Consider the following 18,945-nt stretch of genomic DNA (forward strand, 5'->3'; position numbering starts at 1 on the left):
ATTAGGGAAGGAAGAGAACTAAAAGGCACCCAAATTGTAAAGGAAGAAGTAGAATTATCTCTGTTGGTACATATATGTAGAAAACACTACAGAGTCCATAAAAAACTGTTGGAACTAATAAATGAATTCAGCAAAATAGCAGGATACAATGTCAACACAGAAAAATCAGTTGCATTTCTATATACTAACAATGAGCAGTCTGGAAAGGAAATTAGGAAAGCAATTCCATTTACAACAACATCTAAAAGAATAAAATACTTAGGAATTAACTTCACCAAGGAAGTGAAAGACTTGTGCAATGAAAACGGCAAAACGCTGCTGAAAGAAATTGACAGACATAAATAAATGGAAACGCATCTCATATTCACGGCTTAGGAGAATTAATGTTAAGATGTCGATACTACCCAAAACGATCTAGGGATGAAGTCTCCATGAAGGCCCAATGATTTTTTTTTTTTTTTGGTAGAAACAGAAAAGCCTATCCTAAAATTTGTATGTAATCTCAAGGGATCCCACATAGCGAAAACAATCTGGAAAAAGAAGAACAGAGCTGGAAGACACACACTTCTGATTTCAAAACTTCCTATGAAGCTACAGTAACCAAAGCACTGCGGTGCTGGCATACAGACAGATGTATAGACCAACAGAGAGGAATAGAAAGCCCCCAAAGAAACCCTCACATATACAGTCAAAGGATTTTTGACAAGGGTGTTCAGACCATTCAATGGGGAAAGGACAGTCTTTTCAACCAATGGTAATGGGAAAACTGGACAGCCACATGCAAAAGAATGAAATTGGAGCCCTTTCTAACACCATATTTTAAAATTAACTCAAAATGGATCAAAGATCTAAATGTAAGACCTAAAACTATAAAACTCTTATAAGAAAGCATACAGCAAAGCTTCACAGCGATGGATTTGACAATAATTTCTTAGATATGACACTGAAGGTACAGGCAACAAAAGAAAAAAATAGACAAATTGGGCTTCATAAAAATTAAAAAACTTCTTACATCAAAAGACAATATTGGGGCCCAGTGGCACAGCGGTTAAGTTTGCGCTCTCTGCTCTGGTGGCCCAGGGTTCACAGGTTCGGATCCTGGGTGTGAACCTACATCCCACTCATCAAGCCATGCTGTGGCAGCATTCCACATACAAAAAATTGGCACAGATGTTAGCTCAGGGCCAATCTTCTTCACCAAAAAAAAAAGAAAGAAAGAAAAAAAATATCAACAGAGTAAAAAGGCAACCCACAGAATGAGAGAAAATATTTACGAATCATGGAGCTGATAAGGGATTAACCAGAATATAGCGAGAACTAAAACTCAAGAACAAATAAACAAACAACTCAATTCAAAAATAGGCAGAGGACTAGACTAGAATAAACATTTCTCCAAAGAGGACATACAAATGGCCAATAAGCACGCGAAAAGATGCTCAACATCACTAATCATTAGGGAAATGCAAATCAGACTACAATGAGATACCACCCCATATCCATTACGATGGCTACTATCAAAAACCCCCAGAAAATAGTAAGTGTTAGCGAGGATGTGGAGCAGTTGAAACACTTGTGCACTGTTGGTGGAATGCAAAATGGTGCAGTTTCTGTGGAACACAATATGGCGGTTCTCCAAAGAATTAAAAATATAATTACCATACGATCCAGCAATTCCGCTGCTGGGTATGTACCCCAAAGAACTGAAAGCAGGGTCTCAAAGAGATATGTGCACACCCATGTTCATAGCAGCATTATTCCCAACAGATAAAACATGAAGGCAACTCAAGTGTGTCTATTGACAGAAGAATGGATAAACAAAATGTGGCACATACACGCAATAGAATATTATTCAGTCTTAAAAAGGAAGCAAATTCTGACACATGCTACAACGTGGATGAGCCTGGAGGAGATGATGCTGAGTGAAATAAGCCAGCCACAAAAGGACGCATACTGCATGATTCCACTCATATGAAGAACTTAGAGTAGTCCAAATCCCAGAGACAGAAAGAACAATGCTGTTTGCCACTGGCTGCCGGGAGAGGAGAAGGAGGAGTTGCTGTTTAACGGGTAAAGAGTTTCAGTTTTACAAGGTGAAAAGAATTATGGAGATGGATGGTGGAAATAGTTGCACAGTATTATGAATGGTTTGAACACCACTGAGCTGTACACTTGAAAATGGTTATGATGGTGAATTTTATGTTAAGTATATTTTATCACAATAAAAAACTAAATTAAAAAATTAATATACGTCTCATGTTAGTCTTGGTAAAACGTAGTTGCAAAATGTTGCGTCTTCCAGGGGCAGCAACCGACTTCAGCTCGTGAGCAAATGCTCCCAAGATAAGGCTGTAAGCCAGCCCCTCTCAGGACCAAGCTTTAACACGTCACTGAACGTAAGGCACAGACTCTCCTGGTTCAAAAATTGCCGAAGCTTCTCTGTCACTTAGGAAATAAAATCCAAATTAGCCTAGCATTCAAGGCCACCCAGGATATGTTGCTATAGTCTGTAGATGCCAAGACTGTAGCGTGGACCATGAAAATTGTTATAATGTTAATGGACACATTAACACAGGTACTCTGACTTACAAAGCCATTCCCTGCTGTTGGATATTTCCGATACTTCCGATGTTTTTCCATTATGAACCACACTGCAACAATGTCCTCGTGAGTATGGCTTTAATTATATTTGAATCAGTTAAGAATCCGAGAGTTTTAAGCTGGGGAGGGACATAACCAGATTTGCTCTGTGGGCACACCATAGGTGATGAAGTGGAGGGAGGAGGCTGTTGGAATGTGAGTTAGGAGGCTGGTGGGGTCTTGGCAAGAATTATCAGGGCCTCCGTTATGGCGCAGGAGGAGAGAGGGGGAGGCAGAGAGAAGATGGAGAGATGTTTAGGAAATGTAACTGACAGGAGTTGTTGACAGAACACATCTATTGAAGTTGGCAGGTAGGTGGTCACCGGAGAGCAGAGTGAGAAGAATTCAGTGTCACAGATCACAGCAGCTCAATCTTGTGGTATTGATGGTGGTAAACTGAGGACTGAGTGGGGGACGAGGAGGTGGGGCAGAGAGTGTGGCCATTTCCTTCAAGAAGGTTTCTGCGGGTGGGAAGGTGAAAGGGAGGAAGATAACGTGTTTTGGGGAGGAAGTCTTTTGGTTTTAAGTTGAGAGAGATTTGGATGTGGTTAGAAATGTTGAGGGAGGCAAAGTTGAAGAGAGGAGAGAACACGAGTCCTTGATGGCGTAAGATCTCTGAGGAGACAGGAGAGTGGATTCCAAAGGGCACTGTGCATAATTTACCCCAGATAAGAGGCTTTGCTTCCGTTCAATAATTAATTGATTGATTAATTCTTCCACTTTTTTTCTGAGGAAGATTAGCCCTGAGCTAACATCCTCCGCCAATCCTCCTCTTTTTGCTGAGGAAGACTGGCCCTGAGCTAACATCCATGCCCACCTTCCTCTGTATGTGGGGTGCTGCCACAGCACAGCTTAATAAGCGGTGCGTAGGTCCGTGCCTGGGATCCCAAACCGGCAAACCCTGCACTGCCGAAGCAGGACGCGTGAACTTAATCACTACACCACTGGGCCAGCCCCTCTTCCACCCTTTTTTTCAACAAGTATTTATTAAAAGCCTACCATGTGATCGGCCCTATACTAAGAGCTAGGAATCCATTGGCAAGCAAGGCAAAAATAATTTTATCCTCATAAGGATAATAGTCTAGGGGAGAAGCAGACATCAGTTGTGGTTTCACACAAGTCAATATGTATTTGCAAACCCAGGTGAGTGCCCTAAAGGGAAAGGAATGCTCTGCAAGAGCTTATAAGTCAGAAACCTGACCTAGTTTTGAGAGTGGTGTCTGGAGAGAAACTCACATGAGCAGATCATGTGAGCTGAGATCTGGAGGAGGACCAGGAAAGCAACATGCTATGCCTATGGAACAACATATGCAAAGGCCCTGTGGTGGGGGAGAGAATTCATATTCAAGAGGATGAGGGAAGCTCACACAGTGTGTGGCCTGGAGAGAGGTGTCCATTGATGTCACAGAGATTAGCAGTGGCAGACCACATAGGGCCCTTTGATTCTTTTTCCTAAAGGCAACGAAGAGCGTTGCTCTTCTGTACAAAGGGATTACAACGAGCAACCAGCAAAGGTAGAGTGAAAGTCAGGACGTCACTATTGGATTGAGACCTGGAGTCAGTTGATGACAGAGATTCCTGAATCGCCCTGGTGTTGGGAATTCTTGGATCAATAGTGCCAGAGCCTGTACAAGACGGTTCCAGGCTTTGGAGAAGCCAGGCGTTTGCAGAGGGCTGTGGGGCCTCGTCAGCTTGCCACCCCCTGCCCCCTGCTGGGACCCGGAGAGAGAGAAATCATCGTCCTCAGTCTGAAGCAGGGCATGTCAGTGTTTGTTCCTTCCCCGTGGGGATGGGGCTCCCCGCTGAGGACTGTGTGGTGCATCGGGAGTTTGCTGGGGAAACATGGATTCTGCACCGTCCTGTCCCAGCTTAGCTGCCTCTAGTTAGACCTGATAGAGCTACTTTAAAAAATAAGCATAAAATCTTTATTAAACAGCCGCACAAGACAACAACCCAGGAGAGAGGAAGCTTAAACTGTCTGCCCACCCCCGCCCTAGAGAGCTTCCAGACCCACCTGCTTGGTTGTGTTTGAAGCGACGGAGAGAGAACTCACTTCTGCTGAATTTGGGATTGAAATGATGTTCCAGCCCCATGTCTAATGTTGTTGTATTTTATTTCCTTCCAGAAAAGTTTTCATGTGTTATCCAGTAATTCTTATGATGTGTCTATGCTAAGCCTGAGAAAAGGACGTATTATCAGTATAACGGCTCTATACGTACAGCCAGGTGTAGTCAAATAGCCAAATAATAATACTTAGTAATAAAAAAATAGTAATCACAATATTTGGAACACACTGGCTAAGAGCTCAGGCACCTTGGGTGGACCAGCCTGGTTGGGATCCCGGCTGTGTGCACCCAGTGGGTGCCTTAGCCTTGGCTTTCTCGGCGGCCGTGGCAGGGCTAATTCCATGCATCTTTCTAACAGTTGTGAGAATTCAATGAGATGGTACACGGAGCACAACAAGGGGCCCGTGTGAAGTCTCAGCAGTTCTTCTTATGACTATTATAATTAATAATCATATTACTAACAGGCAAAGGCTGAGTTAGGCCCATGGTAGAGAAGGCCAGGGAGTGGCTGAAAATGGTGCGGAACGGTTTAATTCTCCCAGGCTCAGCCCAGCCACAGGCCAGGTCCTGCCCCCATCTTTCTCTGCTGCCCTGGGGTCTGGGGGGCCAGGCTCCTGCTTGGGACAGAAGAATTGTTTGCCTGCAGCTTCCCCTCTGCAACCCTGAACTGGTTGCCCAGATGTTGGGGGTGAGAGGAAGCCAAAAATGGGACGGGAACCCCGTGAAGCTTAAGTCAGGCTAGAAGTTAACCAGGGTTCAGAGTTAGAGGCCGGCTTGAGCTCCATGAACGCGCCGCCTCTTCAAATCACACTAGGATTATAACGGGGAGTCAGAAGAGTGATTTTTCAGCTTTGGGGGGAGGTCACGGGGTATTCAGAGGGATGACGGCCGTAGGGGCGGACCCGGTGTGGAATGAGGTGCTGTGAAGTCAGATTATAAGTTTATAAATCAGAATCAAAGGTCTCAGCCACAGTGAACCGCTTTCCAAATCAACTTACAAAACAAACCTTTGCCTCCTGGCGGAGAAAGTCAGCATGATACTCAAACATGCAGACAGTAGGATACTTTTGCATGTATTAATCTCGTTTTCATTGAGCCTTGAAGGCTAATTGCTGAAATTTGACTGCTCGTGGTTAATCAATTTATCAATATTTATTGAATGTCCAATTTTAGCTCAACACCCGTTCAGCACTATGACGGGACAGAAAAGAAGCATTAGATGTGGTTCTTTGATCTGCTAGCAAAATCTGTGGCAAAATCAATGTTAGCTGATTGCAATTTTTCTCCCTCCCTTCCTCCTTCCTGTGTATTTTGAAACCTTCAGAAACCTACCCTTTATTCATTGGCAGAGCTAACACAGGAGACAGTGGAAATAAGCATTCGTCACAATCTATAGTTCTTTGTTAGAATGGAGAAATTCTAGGGACGTTTCAAAAATTTTTTTTTTTTAAAGATTTTACTTTTTTGCTTTTTCTCCCCAAAGCCCCCCGGTACATAGTTGTATATTCTTCGGTGTGGGTCCTTCTAGTTGTGGCATGTGGGATGCTGCCTCAGCGTGGTTTGATGAGCAGTACCATGTCCACGCCCAGGAATCGAACCAACGAAACACTGGGCCGCCTGCAGCGGAGTGCGCGAACTTAACCACTCGGCCACAGGGCCAGCCCCTCAAAATTTTTTTAAAATAGTAATGTATGTTATTGAAGATTATATATCTGGCAAAAAAAAATATAAAACTGGGAAGCTTTCTGTTTGTCTTCCAGATCCACAGTCGGCTCTTCTCGTCCCCCAAAGATCGCTCCGCCTGGGAAAGAAATGAAAGTCTTTCAAACGCAGGTAAAGACCTGGGCTCTGACTGGGTACATTCGCTTTCAAGCCTTTATTTTTAATAATGAAATGTGCCTTGGAGGCTAGTGTCCCCCCAAACCCGGGAGGAGGGCTCAGTGGCTCTGACAAGACTTGAAGCTGATCTGAATTTCTAAACACACGGGCTTCTGGGCTGGCAGTCTCTGAAAAAGCAAACGATGCAAAAGAAATATTAGTGGCCTCAGGCAGCGCAGGGGAACCCGAGATGACGGCAGATTGCTGGTCGTGCAGGGGTTCAGGCCAGTGCTGTGCGGGGTTCCGCCAGGAATGAGGACTGGGACAAATGTGGAACCTTCTCAGTATAGAGTGGGTGCAATTTACACACAGGCATGGTATCTGTGCGTTCATCAATCATTTTTTTTTTAAAGATTTTTTTTTTTATTTTTTCCTTTTTTCTCCCCAAAGCCCCCCAGTACATAGTTGTATATTCTTCGTTGTGGGTCCTTCTAGTTGTGGCATATGGGACGCTGCCTCAGCGTGGTTTGATGAGCAGTGCCATGTCCGCGCCCAGGATTCGAACCAACGAAACACTGGGCCGCCTGCAGCGGAGCGTGCGAACTTAACCACACGGCCACGGGGCCAGCCCCTCATCAATCATTTTTTACGAAGCTTCAATTCATAGCCACTAAGCTGTAAAAACACTAGGTGATATGGTTGCCGTTCATAACGTTTATTAAGTTTGTCAACATAACTGGTGTGAAAGCAAACTTTTTTTCTCCCTTTCATGAGAGAAATCATGGATTTAAGTCAGATTTTCTGATGGGACTGTAGTAAGACTACTGGGTTAGTCGAATATTCCAATTCAGAGACTCTAGCAAAAATAAATTCTGAAGGAATGTTTTCATGCGGCAAATTTTATTTTGTAATCTTCATTTTAATTGGAGTTTGTAAATGTTGCAGACGAGTTGGTATATGCAAAAAATATATCTGCGTGTGTATATATGTGTACATACATATGTGTGTGATGTGTGAATGCACACAACACACATACAGTTTATAGCTTCTCTTTTTATTACCTCTTACCACCTGCCTATGTTAAAGATATCAGGGACCTGAATTCTTTTTCATAACTGACACAGTCAACCCAGGACGAAAATATTATTTGAAGGAAGCCTTCATGGTTAATCCTTTCTGGAGCGCCCCCAAAGCATGGTTTACAGCTTGTTCTTTAATAGTGGCAGCTACTTAGTTTGGATCCTTTACACAACTAGCCCAGAAACTGCCTGTGGTAAGAAGGTGAATCCGCTGATAGAAGCTTCTGGTTGCCTGAACGGCAGGCTCAGGAAGCACGTCTGGCCCCCTGCACCCCACAGGGAATTGGGGAGCATTGAGAAGAATGCCGCATTTTCCTTAGAGCACTCAGAGGTGGCTGGGAGACTAGTGACCTAAACGAGGACGCCTTGGTCCTCTTCTCCTGAGGACGAGGTCAGCTGGAAATGGGCCTTCTCCAGCACTTCTGAAGCGGATGCCTGTACTTAGCAGTTTAAGGACTTAGAAACCAAGTACAAGCTGGCCCCCATGCCAGAGGTCAACGGTCCAGGCTGCAGGGAATGGGCCCCAGCAGCTCTGGGTGAGGAGAGGAGGATGCATGTCTCCTGGATTTCTTTCTTCCTTTTTAAATCTATCTGTATTTTCAAAGTTCTAATTATGGAAGAACACTTCAGAGGCGGTCTTAAACCTTGCGTATTCTGGTAGAAGGCAAGGAATTATTAAAGAAAAAAATCATTCATGGTGCTTTTTAGAGGGTAAGGCAGACTTTATCTGGGGGACTACTGCAGTGGGGGTTTCATAGCAGGGGAGAGAGGTTGGGTTCAACTCCACATACAAGGAGGAGTGGGGCCTGATGGCCAAGGAGCAGGGAGGGGTCGGTGGCTGGAACATTTCTAGGAGGAAACACCAGAGGTAAGGGACATTTTGGCTACATGGACTTGAGAGTTGGGAGGATGAGGAATTTGATGAGACGTCAAGGTTGGGGGATTTTCTCTAAATTGACTCAGCAGGATTCTTGCTAAAACTGGACTAAACAGGCCAAGGACAGAAGCCAAGAGTGAGGCCTTGTCAAGAGTTCTCAGAGGAGACTGACTCAAATTTGGTTAAAGAGAGTCTCTGTCAGCTGGGACATAAATGGGCACCAAGCTTCCCTGGAGGGCTGACTCTCTGAGAGCCCACTCGTGAGATGCTACCTGCATCTCCCCACAAGGTTGTTTCTATCTGTTAAAGAGAACTTGCCCTGGATGCTGGTTAAAAAGGGCAAGACAGTTTTATTCGAGCTTCCGAAGGAGAGGAGAGAGACTTCAACACAGAACTGAGCTCAACTCTGAATACAGCAGGGGCAGCTGAGGATTTATGGCTAATGGGCAGAGAGAGGGCCTTGTGGATGGGAAATTACTAAGAACTTGATCAGATATCAAAGGTAGGGAAAGAGGAACGTGATTAGACAGCAAGGGTCAGGGAAATACTTGCTAAACTGGCTCAGCAGCATTCTCTCTAAGACTGGACTCAATAGGATTCTTGCTAAAACGGGGCCTGGCAGGCCACAAGACGGGCTAGTCTGGAAGGGGGCTCAGAGGAGCCTGAGTAAAGTTTGCTCAGGGAGGGAGTCCTGTCACATCTTTTCTGTGATAGTTGGCCTGAGCACCACCTGTGCCCTCGGAGCTCTCTGTGGTTGAACTTGCTCTCTCAGGAGGAACAAGGAAGTAGACGCCCTGTCCCCATACTCATGAGAACCCAGCACAAGGAGGACATCTTTAGCAGCCCTCTCAGTGGCTTTGGGAAACCCAGAGAACAGAGTTTAAGGTCAAGCTTGGGGTGGCAAGAACCAGAATCACACTATAGGATACAAAAGGGACACTGGTGTCAGGAAACTAGTGAATTTGATGGAAGCACAAGCCAGCAGGTTGCAGAAAGCACAGGAACCAAGGGGGCTCCGCGGGCCTCGGCGGCAGGATGGTGGACCGTCACCTAGAGCTGTGGTAACAGGAATCGGTGCCTGACTCTTGCTGCTCGTGTGGCCCGATGCACCTTCTCGGGCTCCATCCTGACTCAGTCATCTCAGGTCAGGAGGCAAGGTCAGACACTGGAAACACGGCTTCCGAGGATCCGACTTCATGGGTGCCAGCTAGGAGGGCAGTTCTCCCAGAAGGAGTCCATGGACCGAGCAGAAGTCCCAAAGGCCCATGGAACCTCAAGTTTGAAAGGCTCCACAGAGGTCATTTTGTCCATCTTCCTGAGTCCAATATCTGAAGCCCCACCCCTCATTCCCAGGCAGAAATGGAGAAGCCTCTGCAGGTAATAAGCCTGAAGGACAGGGGACTCACTCTATTCCAGGGTAGCTCACGCAGCTGGAATTGCTAGAAGGCTTTTAGAGTGTGTTGAGCCAAAATAAATAACTTTATTTTTAATCTGTATTGAGTAGGCAAAGAGGACCTATTAAATGGTTTAAAGTTGCTGGAATATGTGGTCTGGTCAGTGTTCTAGGAAAATGACTCTGCTGTGCCATTCCAGGAAGGAGATGATCTGAGTTCGGTCCGGGCAGGGGCAGCGGGTGCTGGGACCCTTGGGGCGCTAGGAAATGGCTGAATTATTTCAGGGCAGTTGGGATAAGGGCGAAGTTAAAGATGTTGCTGGGTGGATAGTGGTACCATTAATGGAGTAGAGAATGCTGGATTCAGGAGGCTTATGGGGTCAAGGGATCGTGTTGGTGGGAGGATCCTGAATTTGTGGTGTTTGGACACTGTGTGTAAGAGGCCATCTGCCCTAGGTGTCCAGGAGGCGGTTGGCGGTTTGGCATCGAGATCAAGAGACCAGTCAGGGTTATAGATCTTGTTATGATTGTCATTTACAGGTGGGTCATATGAGAAACCACAAGAACAGCTGAGGTTAGTGCAGGAGAGAACACATGTGGCAGGAAGAGGATGAGGCTACAAAACCTATGGAACCCACATACATGGGGTGGGGAGATGAGTCCTGGCTTTGGCTCCTAGACTTTTTTTTTTGTGAGGAAGATAGGCACTGAGCTAACATCTATTGCCAATCTTCCTCTATTTTATGTGGGATGCTGCCACAGCGTGGCTTGACGAGTGGTGCAATGTCCGTGCCTGGGATCCGAATTTATGAACCTCGGGCCATGGAAGTGGAGTGCACACGCTTAATCACTACGCCACCTGGCCAACCCCACAGACTTTTGTTTTTTTAAATTGAGTTTCCTAGTGGCAGTGTCGACTGTGCCCTCAATTGGGGCTTTATCTTTGGAAGTCTTTCCACTTCCTCAGGTCTTATTTTGCTCTTAGACAATGGTGGTTTAGGGTCCCCCATCTCTGTGGAGCTGCTCTAAAATCCAGTGATGTGGGTGGTAGCCTCTGGTATAGATGCTGGATCAGTGGGTATTTGGTCCACACAGGGTCCAAAGTGCTTATCAGGAAATCTTCACTGAACTGTCCCCTCCAGATTTTCACTTTTGTGTCCTTGTCTGCACAATGCCACTATTCATGGCCTGGTCATTGGAAATTCCAGGACCACGAAGGGCAGGGAGCTGACTTGATATGGTAAAACTGTCCTCTTGGCAAAGCCTTTGAAATCTGTTGGCCTGGGTACAATTTCAGTTTACTGTGATTAATAGGATCTGAACACTAAGGGAGAAGAAAATGTAGGAAGGGATGATTATTTCTGCCCAAACTCACATCTGTTTTCAAAATCAGTGGAAGTAGGAAGTCCCATTCAAATTTCCATTCTTCGTGTCATAAAACGATTCCATTTACCGCCGTTTCCCCATCATCGTGCTACCTGTCAGCAGGTGAGACTGCTTGAGCTTAGGATTTCACAAGGATTGGGAGAATCTGGTGTCTAGTTAAGCCATTTCCGGGGAAATCAGTTACAGGAAATGTATCTAAAGGGAACTGATGAAGGTCACTTGGAATTTTTAATTACTAATTCTCTCTGTTTAGGAAGGAAGGTGGGACAGCATGAAATTTTCTGTCTCCTGATCAATTAGGCCTGACCTTTACGACTGGCAGATTTTAAAGGGTGGGTCTTTGATTGATGAGTGGGATGAAGTAATTATATTTCCGCTTAAAACCTGAGGAGAATTGTTCCTTTAGTCCAGCTTTTACGAGAGCAGTGATGCAGCCTTCATAACCATAGTTTGTTTCATTAGTACCCAGTCAAACAATTAGTTGCCCCAAAAAGATACATACCCTTGACGGTGCTTTGAGGAAAGATTGTTCTATTATCCCTTAAAAACCATCCTGGATCTGACATGAGCTGTGTTTCTTTTCTCTTCCAGAAGTCATTTGTAATTGCAGTTCTCTATGAACAAGGTATGGAAGGGACACCCAATTTATCTGTTTGTTTTCCCTGAAAATAACTGGTTTTTATCAAGGCTCTAATTGTTGGAGTTGAGACGTGGGTTATTTTTGACACAGAAGCCGTTTTGAACACACTGCACTTCACCTGCCTCATTCTCATAGATGCTTCCCTGCCCCTGAGGCGAGTTCACCTACTGGTCAGTGTTTTAGAGCATCTTTAATCAATGCAAATTCTCTGCTCAAAAGTCCCATCAGTCCTCAGAGGGCAAGGTGCAAACTCCTTCGCAAACGCCTTTGGTGCCCTTCCCACTCTGACTCTAGTTTATCCTTCTAGATTTTTCTCCAGTAACATAGGCTTGCAGCACCTGTGCTCAACACTTGCCTGTATTGCTCCTTGCCTGTGGAGAGACTTTCCTGAAACCAACTTCTATATATTTCTGTTGTGAAAATCCTTCCTTTTGTGAAACGAGTCCCCTGATTCAACCTGCCCACCCCCAGTCTCCAAGGGCATTTGGTTTGTTCCACAACCAGCATTGCCTTGTTCCAGCATTGCCTTGTTCCCTTTGTAGACTTGTCTTTTTTCCCCCTTCAAGACTGTGTGTTCACAGGGCAGGGACCTTGTCCCACTTGCCTCCGTGTTCCTAAGATCAGGGACTGGCTCGTAGGAGTTGTTCACTAGATTGAACAGCATTATTTGTGTGAAGGAGCTACATGGAGTTGATCCTGCATCCAGGGACCACCCCCCTTGACCCTCCCAGGCAAGCCCGCAGAGCAGGCTGGGAACTGGATCATGTGATAGCTGTTGGCGCCTGACAAAGAAAGCATTGCCTTTGGTCACCTGTGCTGTTACTCAGCTTCCTTTGTCGGGAGGGACAGAGGCTTCCACCCAGGCGGCTCCTGGGGAGTCTGCTCGGAGCTCACTCCTCCCAGTGTCCACGCTGTTCTGGAGGTGGGAAAAGGCAGTGCAGCTTCTGAACACCAGTGAAGAAAGAACATTGACTCCTGCCTTCTGCACAAGACATAAAGGAGACACAATTGAGTCTGTTGCGCCTACTTGTGTAGGATATCATTGGAAAGAAAATGGACCAAGTCTCCTTTGTCACAGGGGCATGTGATAGTCCCTGTTTGCTCATAAATAACTGTTATGCTCATGAATAACCCCCTCCTGAGTTCTGCTTGGCGGCTGCCTGGGTGTTGATCCTCATTTTGCTGCAATCACCCATAAACAGGGTTACAAGCAATGTTTTTCCCTCCTGCACGAGTTTCTGCCTCTAGCTTCATCTTTGCCCATCACCTGGTGCATAATCTAATTTTAAAATAATTGGTAAAATAATGTGCTAAGCAAAGAGCTGAACTGAAGATTTCCCAGTCTGTGTAGCTTTGTGTCAGAAAGAAATGCATCCAGCCAGATTTAACTGCTTCCTCTCAAAGGTGTGAAAGCTCAGTTAGTGCCTCTTGTGTACTGAGGAACACATCCAGATCTGAGGAAATGAGGTGCTGGGGTGGACACGAGGTGGGCAGTCCATGAGGGCCACTATGTCTCATTCTTAGAAAGGTGGAATGAGGGGGCTGGCCCAGTGGCATTTGCGTGCTCTGCTTCAGCAGCCCAGGGTTTGCTGGTTTGGTTCCCAGGCACGCACTTACGCACCGCTTATCAAGCCACACTGTGGCAGGTGTAGCACATATAAAGTAGAGGAGCATGGGCACAGATGTTAGTTCAGGGCCAATCTTCCTCAGCAACAAGAGGAGGATTGGGAGCAGATGTTAGCTCAGAGCTAATCTTCCTCAAAAAAAAAAAGAAAAAGTAAAAAGAAAGATGAAATGAGTAGAGCCACCTGTAGTTTCAATTTGTTTGCCTCTGAAGTGTGTGAACCCTTCTACCTTGCTGTGGGTGCCCAGATAGCTAGCCATCTGGGCCTCAGAGACAGGCATCCAGCATTTATTTTTCCTGGAAAGGAGCACCCCTTAGTGAAACATCAAGAAGCCTAAGCACAATGACTGAGAAGCAGCTCCATGCCATCCAACAGAAAGACAAGATTTTACTGCAATCACAGCATGAGGAAAATGGCTTTGCTTTAGCAGGAGTTCTCCCAGGAAGAGGGCATCTGAATCAATCACAGGACCTAAAACAGAAATAGGTCTCCTGACTCCACCCAGACCCGCAGCATCAGAGTCTATGGGTGCAGAACCGAAGAAGCTGTCATGAGCATCCCTTGTTAAAAGCACCAGCAAGGGTCTTTTGGAGTTTGCTGTGTTTTTAAGAAATAAAGGTGTAATTTGCTAGTTCAAGTGATTGTCGTTCCTTCACCTCCAAGAGTTATCCAGCATAAAGCTCTTCTGTAAAGCGCTGTTTTAACTGCCTCCTCTTCGTCCTGTTGATAAGGGAGGGATTCCTGCACTACGGTAATGGGGATGGCCATATGCCACACCTGACCCTGGACAGATGAGATCAACAGCAGTTCGTGAGTCACGTGCACTCAGCCCCAGGGAGGAGGAAACCACATGCTACATGCAGGGCACACAAGGATCGCACGCGAGAACATGGTGAACAAGGACAAGCTGTGGGAGGCAGCTTTGTAGTATCAAAGGGGGAGGTGCCCCCTGGTTCCTGCGGGAGGATGTGATTGGCTTGTTTGAATAATTCCATGGGCTGGCGGGGATGTGAAGCCCACCACTCGGGGATAAACAGGAACTGCTCCTAGTGCCCATGATAAGAAGGTTATTTGCCTGGGGGATCTTATCTGTGGGAGCCAGTAGGAAGGCTAAGCCAGTGGTTTAGCCAGATGAAGCCCTCCCAGTTGCTTCAGATGTCATGGCAGCATACAATATTGGGTCTTAGTTTTTAGGCCTGAGACCACGAGGGCCTGACTTGGAGAAAGTGAAGCTGTGGAAGACTGGGCAGAATGAGATGCCTGGGACCTGGGGGTCAACCCAGCTGCCGGGGCAGGGAAGTCAGGGAGAGCCTGAACCCAGTTCCAGAGAGTATGGTGAGAGCTGGGTGTGGACAATGTCAGGGAGAGGCAGTTGGAGGACACGGTGGCCTCAGATGGAGCAGGTACATCTTGGTGTCTGGGATCATAGGGTGGGGGCCTTGTGGGAGAGAGGCTGTGGCTGGTCTGACACAGGACAGGTCCTGCCCAGAGTACCTGAGGTCATCAGGTATAGGAACTGGGTACAAGTCAGGAACTCACTCTCCAGAACTAGGCAGAAACCCAAGTTTGAGACTGGGCACAATGTGGGCATGAGGACCATTGAACCGCTGACATCTCTGTAAGCTCCAGATTGCTGTCTCATCTCAGGAATGGCACTGCTGTCCATCTGGTTGGCCAAGCTGGAAACCTGGGAGTCTTTCTGCCTCTCCCACACTCCTGTGTTCAATCCATGACCAAGTCCCTCTGAGGTACCCCTGGGTAAATCATCTCTGGGATCCACCCTCTTCTCTCCAGTCCTGCTGCCCTGTTGGCCTGGACTACTGCAACAGTCTGTGCCTTCTCTGTCTAGTCTATGTCTCCAGCTAGAATGAGTTGTTGAGGCCATGCCACTCTCTGCTTGAAACACTTCCAAGCCTTCCAATTGCTCTTAGAATAAAGACAATTCTTACCGTGGTCCAGAAGGCCCTGGGGCCACTGGTCCCTGAGCGCCATTCTACCTCCCTCTTCCTGTCTCTGCTCCACCCCTGCTCTCCATGTGCCTCCTGCTACGGAGTCTTTGCACAAGCTGATCTCTTTGCTGGAGCTATGCCACCCATCCTCTTTCCCTTAAGTAACCTTGACCCATCCTATGGATCCTCATCCTTATGTCTTAGTGAAGCCATCCCTGATCTCAAGACCAATCCCACCTCAGGAGCCCACCTTTTTTGCTGCACTTGTCACAGTCACGATTTTATGTTTATTAGTATTTGATGACTATCTGCTCCCCCATCCAGAGTGTAAGCTGCACAAGAGCTTGGGTTTTGCTTGCCAGCCCCATTGCCAAGCCTAGGTCCTCCATAAACACCTGTTGGGAGAATGAGCTGGCTGGTTGGAGGGAGGAGCTAAGTTACTTGTGGAATTTGGAGAGTCATGGGGGACAGGGAACCAGGCATGTCACCATGGCTGACGTCAAAGGACTTTGAGGTGACACACCGAGACACTCCGTGTATTTCCATTTCTGCTTTCTCTCCTTCCACCGCTCTGAGTTGACCTGTCCCTCTCCCCTGACCTTGGTCGTCTCAATCTCCTTCCTCTGACTTCATCAACCTCTGTCCATCTTATATCGCCTGGCCCCAGGGCCAAGAGCCCCAACCTGTGCAGAAGTCTGAGTGGGGCTTATACGTTATTACTGGTGTGATTTTAGGTTGCTTTAAATTAAAGAGGTTTATTGGTTTCAATTTTCTTATTAATTGCTAGTTGTATATCAAGAGCCCCCCAAGAGAAAAATAGCAAAAGTAATCGCCGGAAGTCACACGCTCCTTCCAAGGGTTGTATATTATTGGGGAATGCCTGCAAATAGAAGGCATGTTCCCAAACTCGGTGGGCCCTGCTGTGCGGAATGCTGCTTGTTTTGGTGAAATATTATTAATAAGGCTTGGAGAGAATAGACTTGGTTAGGAGCTAAAGTGGCATTTTTTTGAGTAGTTTTGAGCCCCGCTGGCCATCTAAAGAAAAGATTTTTTAAAAGAAAAAGTATATACACAAAGGCGACACAAATTGAAAGCGACACATGGAATTAAATGTATTTTTGAAGCTTATTGTGTTATTTAATATAACGATCATGTTAGTGTCAGCTTCCCAGCACGAAAGGAAGATTTATTTGGCAGCTGTTATGTGGCTGAGCCAGAGGGGACGAGGACACTGAGGAAAGCAACTCCCCAACCAAGGGAAGCCCGCTACCCTCTCATTGCATACCCTTGGCTTTTCAATGCCTATTTTAGACCTTGGTTAAGACGCCAGCACTGGCTGTGAGATCATTCTCGTAAAGCACCTTGTTTTGAACGATGTGTCTCCTAACCTACTTTCTCCTCTCTTGCTTTTTAAGAGTGGCTCTGCCTCTCTGGGTGTGGTTGCATGCTGACCACTTGTCCTTGGCTCAGGTGGTGAAATGCACTAGGCAGGGAGGCCGTGCCCGGCTGACGGAGAGCTCCTGAAGAGCATGAGAGGTCCTAATTGCCAGAAAAGGAAAATTAGGGCCAACGCCCTCCCCAGCTTCTAGGGAGCTCAAAGACGTCTCGTGTCCTGGTGGAAACCGTATCCCCGTGCTCCAGCAGAAGACAAGTAAGATCTGGCTTCCTGCTCACAGATGCCCTTGTTCTTGAAAGGGCCGTGGCTTCACATCATACGCCTACCTTGGGCACATGAGGAGATCTTATGTTTATAAAATCTTCTGGAACATTCTCCCCTTAGGCTGGTATTTGACAATGCTGCCGTCTGACCTCTGTGCTGAGGGGAGAGCACCTGAAAAATATTTTAGGAGCTTCAGCTGTGAAGTTTCTGTTTTTCACAAACTCTATTGACTCCAGAGGGCTGAGTTCCCTTAAAGCAGTTTGTGTTATTTTTAAATGGAACTTTTTCGTAAAATGGAATCTTATGGAAAGTCAATTTGCAAAACAGATAAAAGGAGAGGCGCTCTGGTGGGAGGGGGCGTTGAACACGTCTGTCCAGGTGGCGTGCTCCCCTGTGCCGTTCCAGAAGTCCAGCCGTGTGTTGGAGCATGGTTGGAAAACCATCGTCTACAGTGCTGGAAGGAGAGCTCAGACTATTTGAGTGAAAATTGATTGCTTTCTCTTTGAATGTTAAGACTTCACATAGTTAACCTGGAGCCCCGTGGAACGAGCGGGTTATCTCTGTGGGTAGTCCATTTTAACCTAGAGATGGCTGCCGCTTCCTTATCGATCTGCTCTTGAGTTCCTCAATCCCGCCTATTTCAGGGCTCTCATGAATGTGATTATCTTAGCTCCTCTGAGCCGGAGCTGATACGGCACATTCTCAGGGGTGGAGGGCTGGTTCCCGTGGCGCCCCCGAGAAGGGAGAAGAGGTGGACACAGGCTCCTCATTTTAACTGGAAGATGGGATGAAGCGAGAGTCTATAATAGGACTGTGATTTTAAACTTCTCTTCCTTTTCCGGTATTAAATTGCTTGACTTTAATGACCCTCAGCTCATAGTTTCTTTTAGATCCTTCATACCGGCCCTGGCGGAACTCCAGCTACTTACTCAGCCCAGAATGTGGCTTTCTCTAATGCCTTGCGTGTGCTTAAGTTTGATTTGTTCTTTTTATGGGACTTAGGAGACAGTCTATGAGGGTGATTAAACATCGAGACAGGCAGGAGGGGTTGGCCAAGCCCTGTTCCTGGACGGCTTTGAAAACACGCAATGCTAGGGATCAGGGACTTCCCTTCCAGAAAGCTGTGCTACGTGATGAGGCTGGGGAACGTGGATTCTGAGTTTGGAGTGCCTTGAGCGTGTATTAAAATTTGGGTCAAAGGATAATGTTCCTGCCCTCGGAGACAAGAGTGGAGTCAGCGTTCTGGGGTGAAACTAGGAGGTTTTGGGAAATCCCAGCTCTTCCACTGTTCATTCTTTGACCTTGGACAACTTAGTTGACCTCTGTGAGGCTGAGCTTCCCCATTTGTAAAGTGGTGCGCCTACCCTGGATTGTTGTTCTGAGGAGTAGTTATAATGGATATAAAATGCTAATCCCAATCACCTTTTAAAATTTTACTTTATTGTGGTAAGAACACTTAACGTGAGATTTACCCTCCTAAGAAGCTTTTAAGTATACATTATTGGTGACAATACAAACAATGTTGTTCGGTGGATCTGTAGAGCATATGCCTCTTGCTCAACTGAAATTTTATGCCTGTTGCTTAGTAACTCCCATCTCCCCCGCCCTTCAGCCCCTGGCCATCACCATTCCAGTCTTTGTATGAATTTGACCATTTTAGAGACCTCATATAAGTGGAATCATGCAGTGTTTGTCTTTCTGTGACTTGCTTATTTCACTTCGTACAACGTCCTTAAGATTCATCCATGTTGTTACATATTGCAGGATTATCTTCTTTTTTAGGGCTATATAATATTCCATTGTCTTTATATACCA

General features: G+C 46.3%; 1 protein-coding gene across 5 annotated transcripts in view; it reads left to right on the forward strand.

Moving 5' to 3' along the window:
- Positions 1 to 18,945, forward strand: part of C2H10orf90 (chromosome 2 C10orf90 homolog) — a 214,032-nt gene that overhangs the window by 17,651 nt on the left and 177,436 nt on the right. For all 5 annotated transcript variants that reach the window (XM_070481036.1, XM_070481028.1, XM_070481030.1 and 2 more), the window contains exon 2: positions 6,464 to 6,536. In XM_070481036.1, the coding sequence (XP_070337137.1) occupies positions 6,516 to 6,536 (21 nt within the window). In that variant the 5' untranslated portion in view covers positions 6,464 to 6,515. The remainder of the gene's footprint in view (positions 1 to 6,463; positions 6,537 to 18,945) is intronic.

Source organism: Equus asinus, chromosome 2 (assembly GCF_041296235.1).
Source record: "Equus asinus isolate D_3611 breed Donkey chromosome 2, EquAss-T2T_v2, whole genome shotgun sequence".
Taxonomy (NCBI): domain Eukaryota; kingdom Metazoa; phylum Chordata; class Mammalia; order Perissodactyla; family Equidae; genus Equus; species Equus asinus.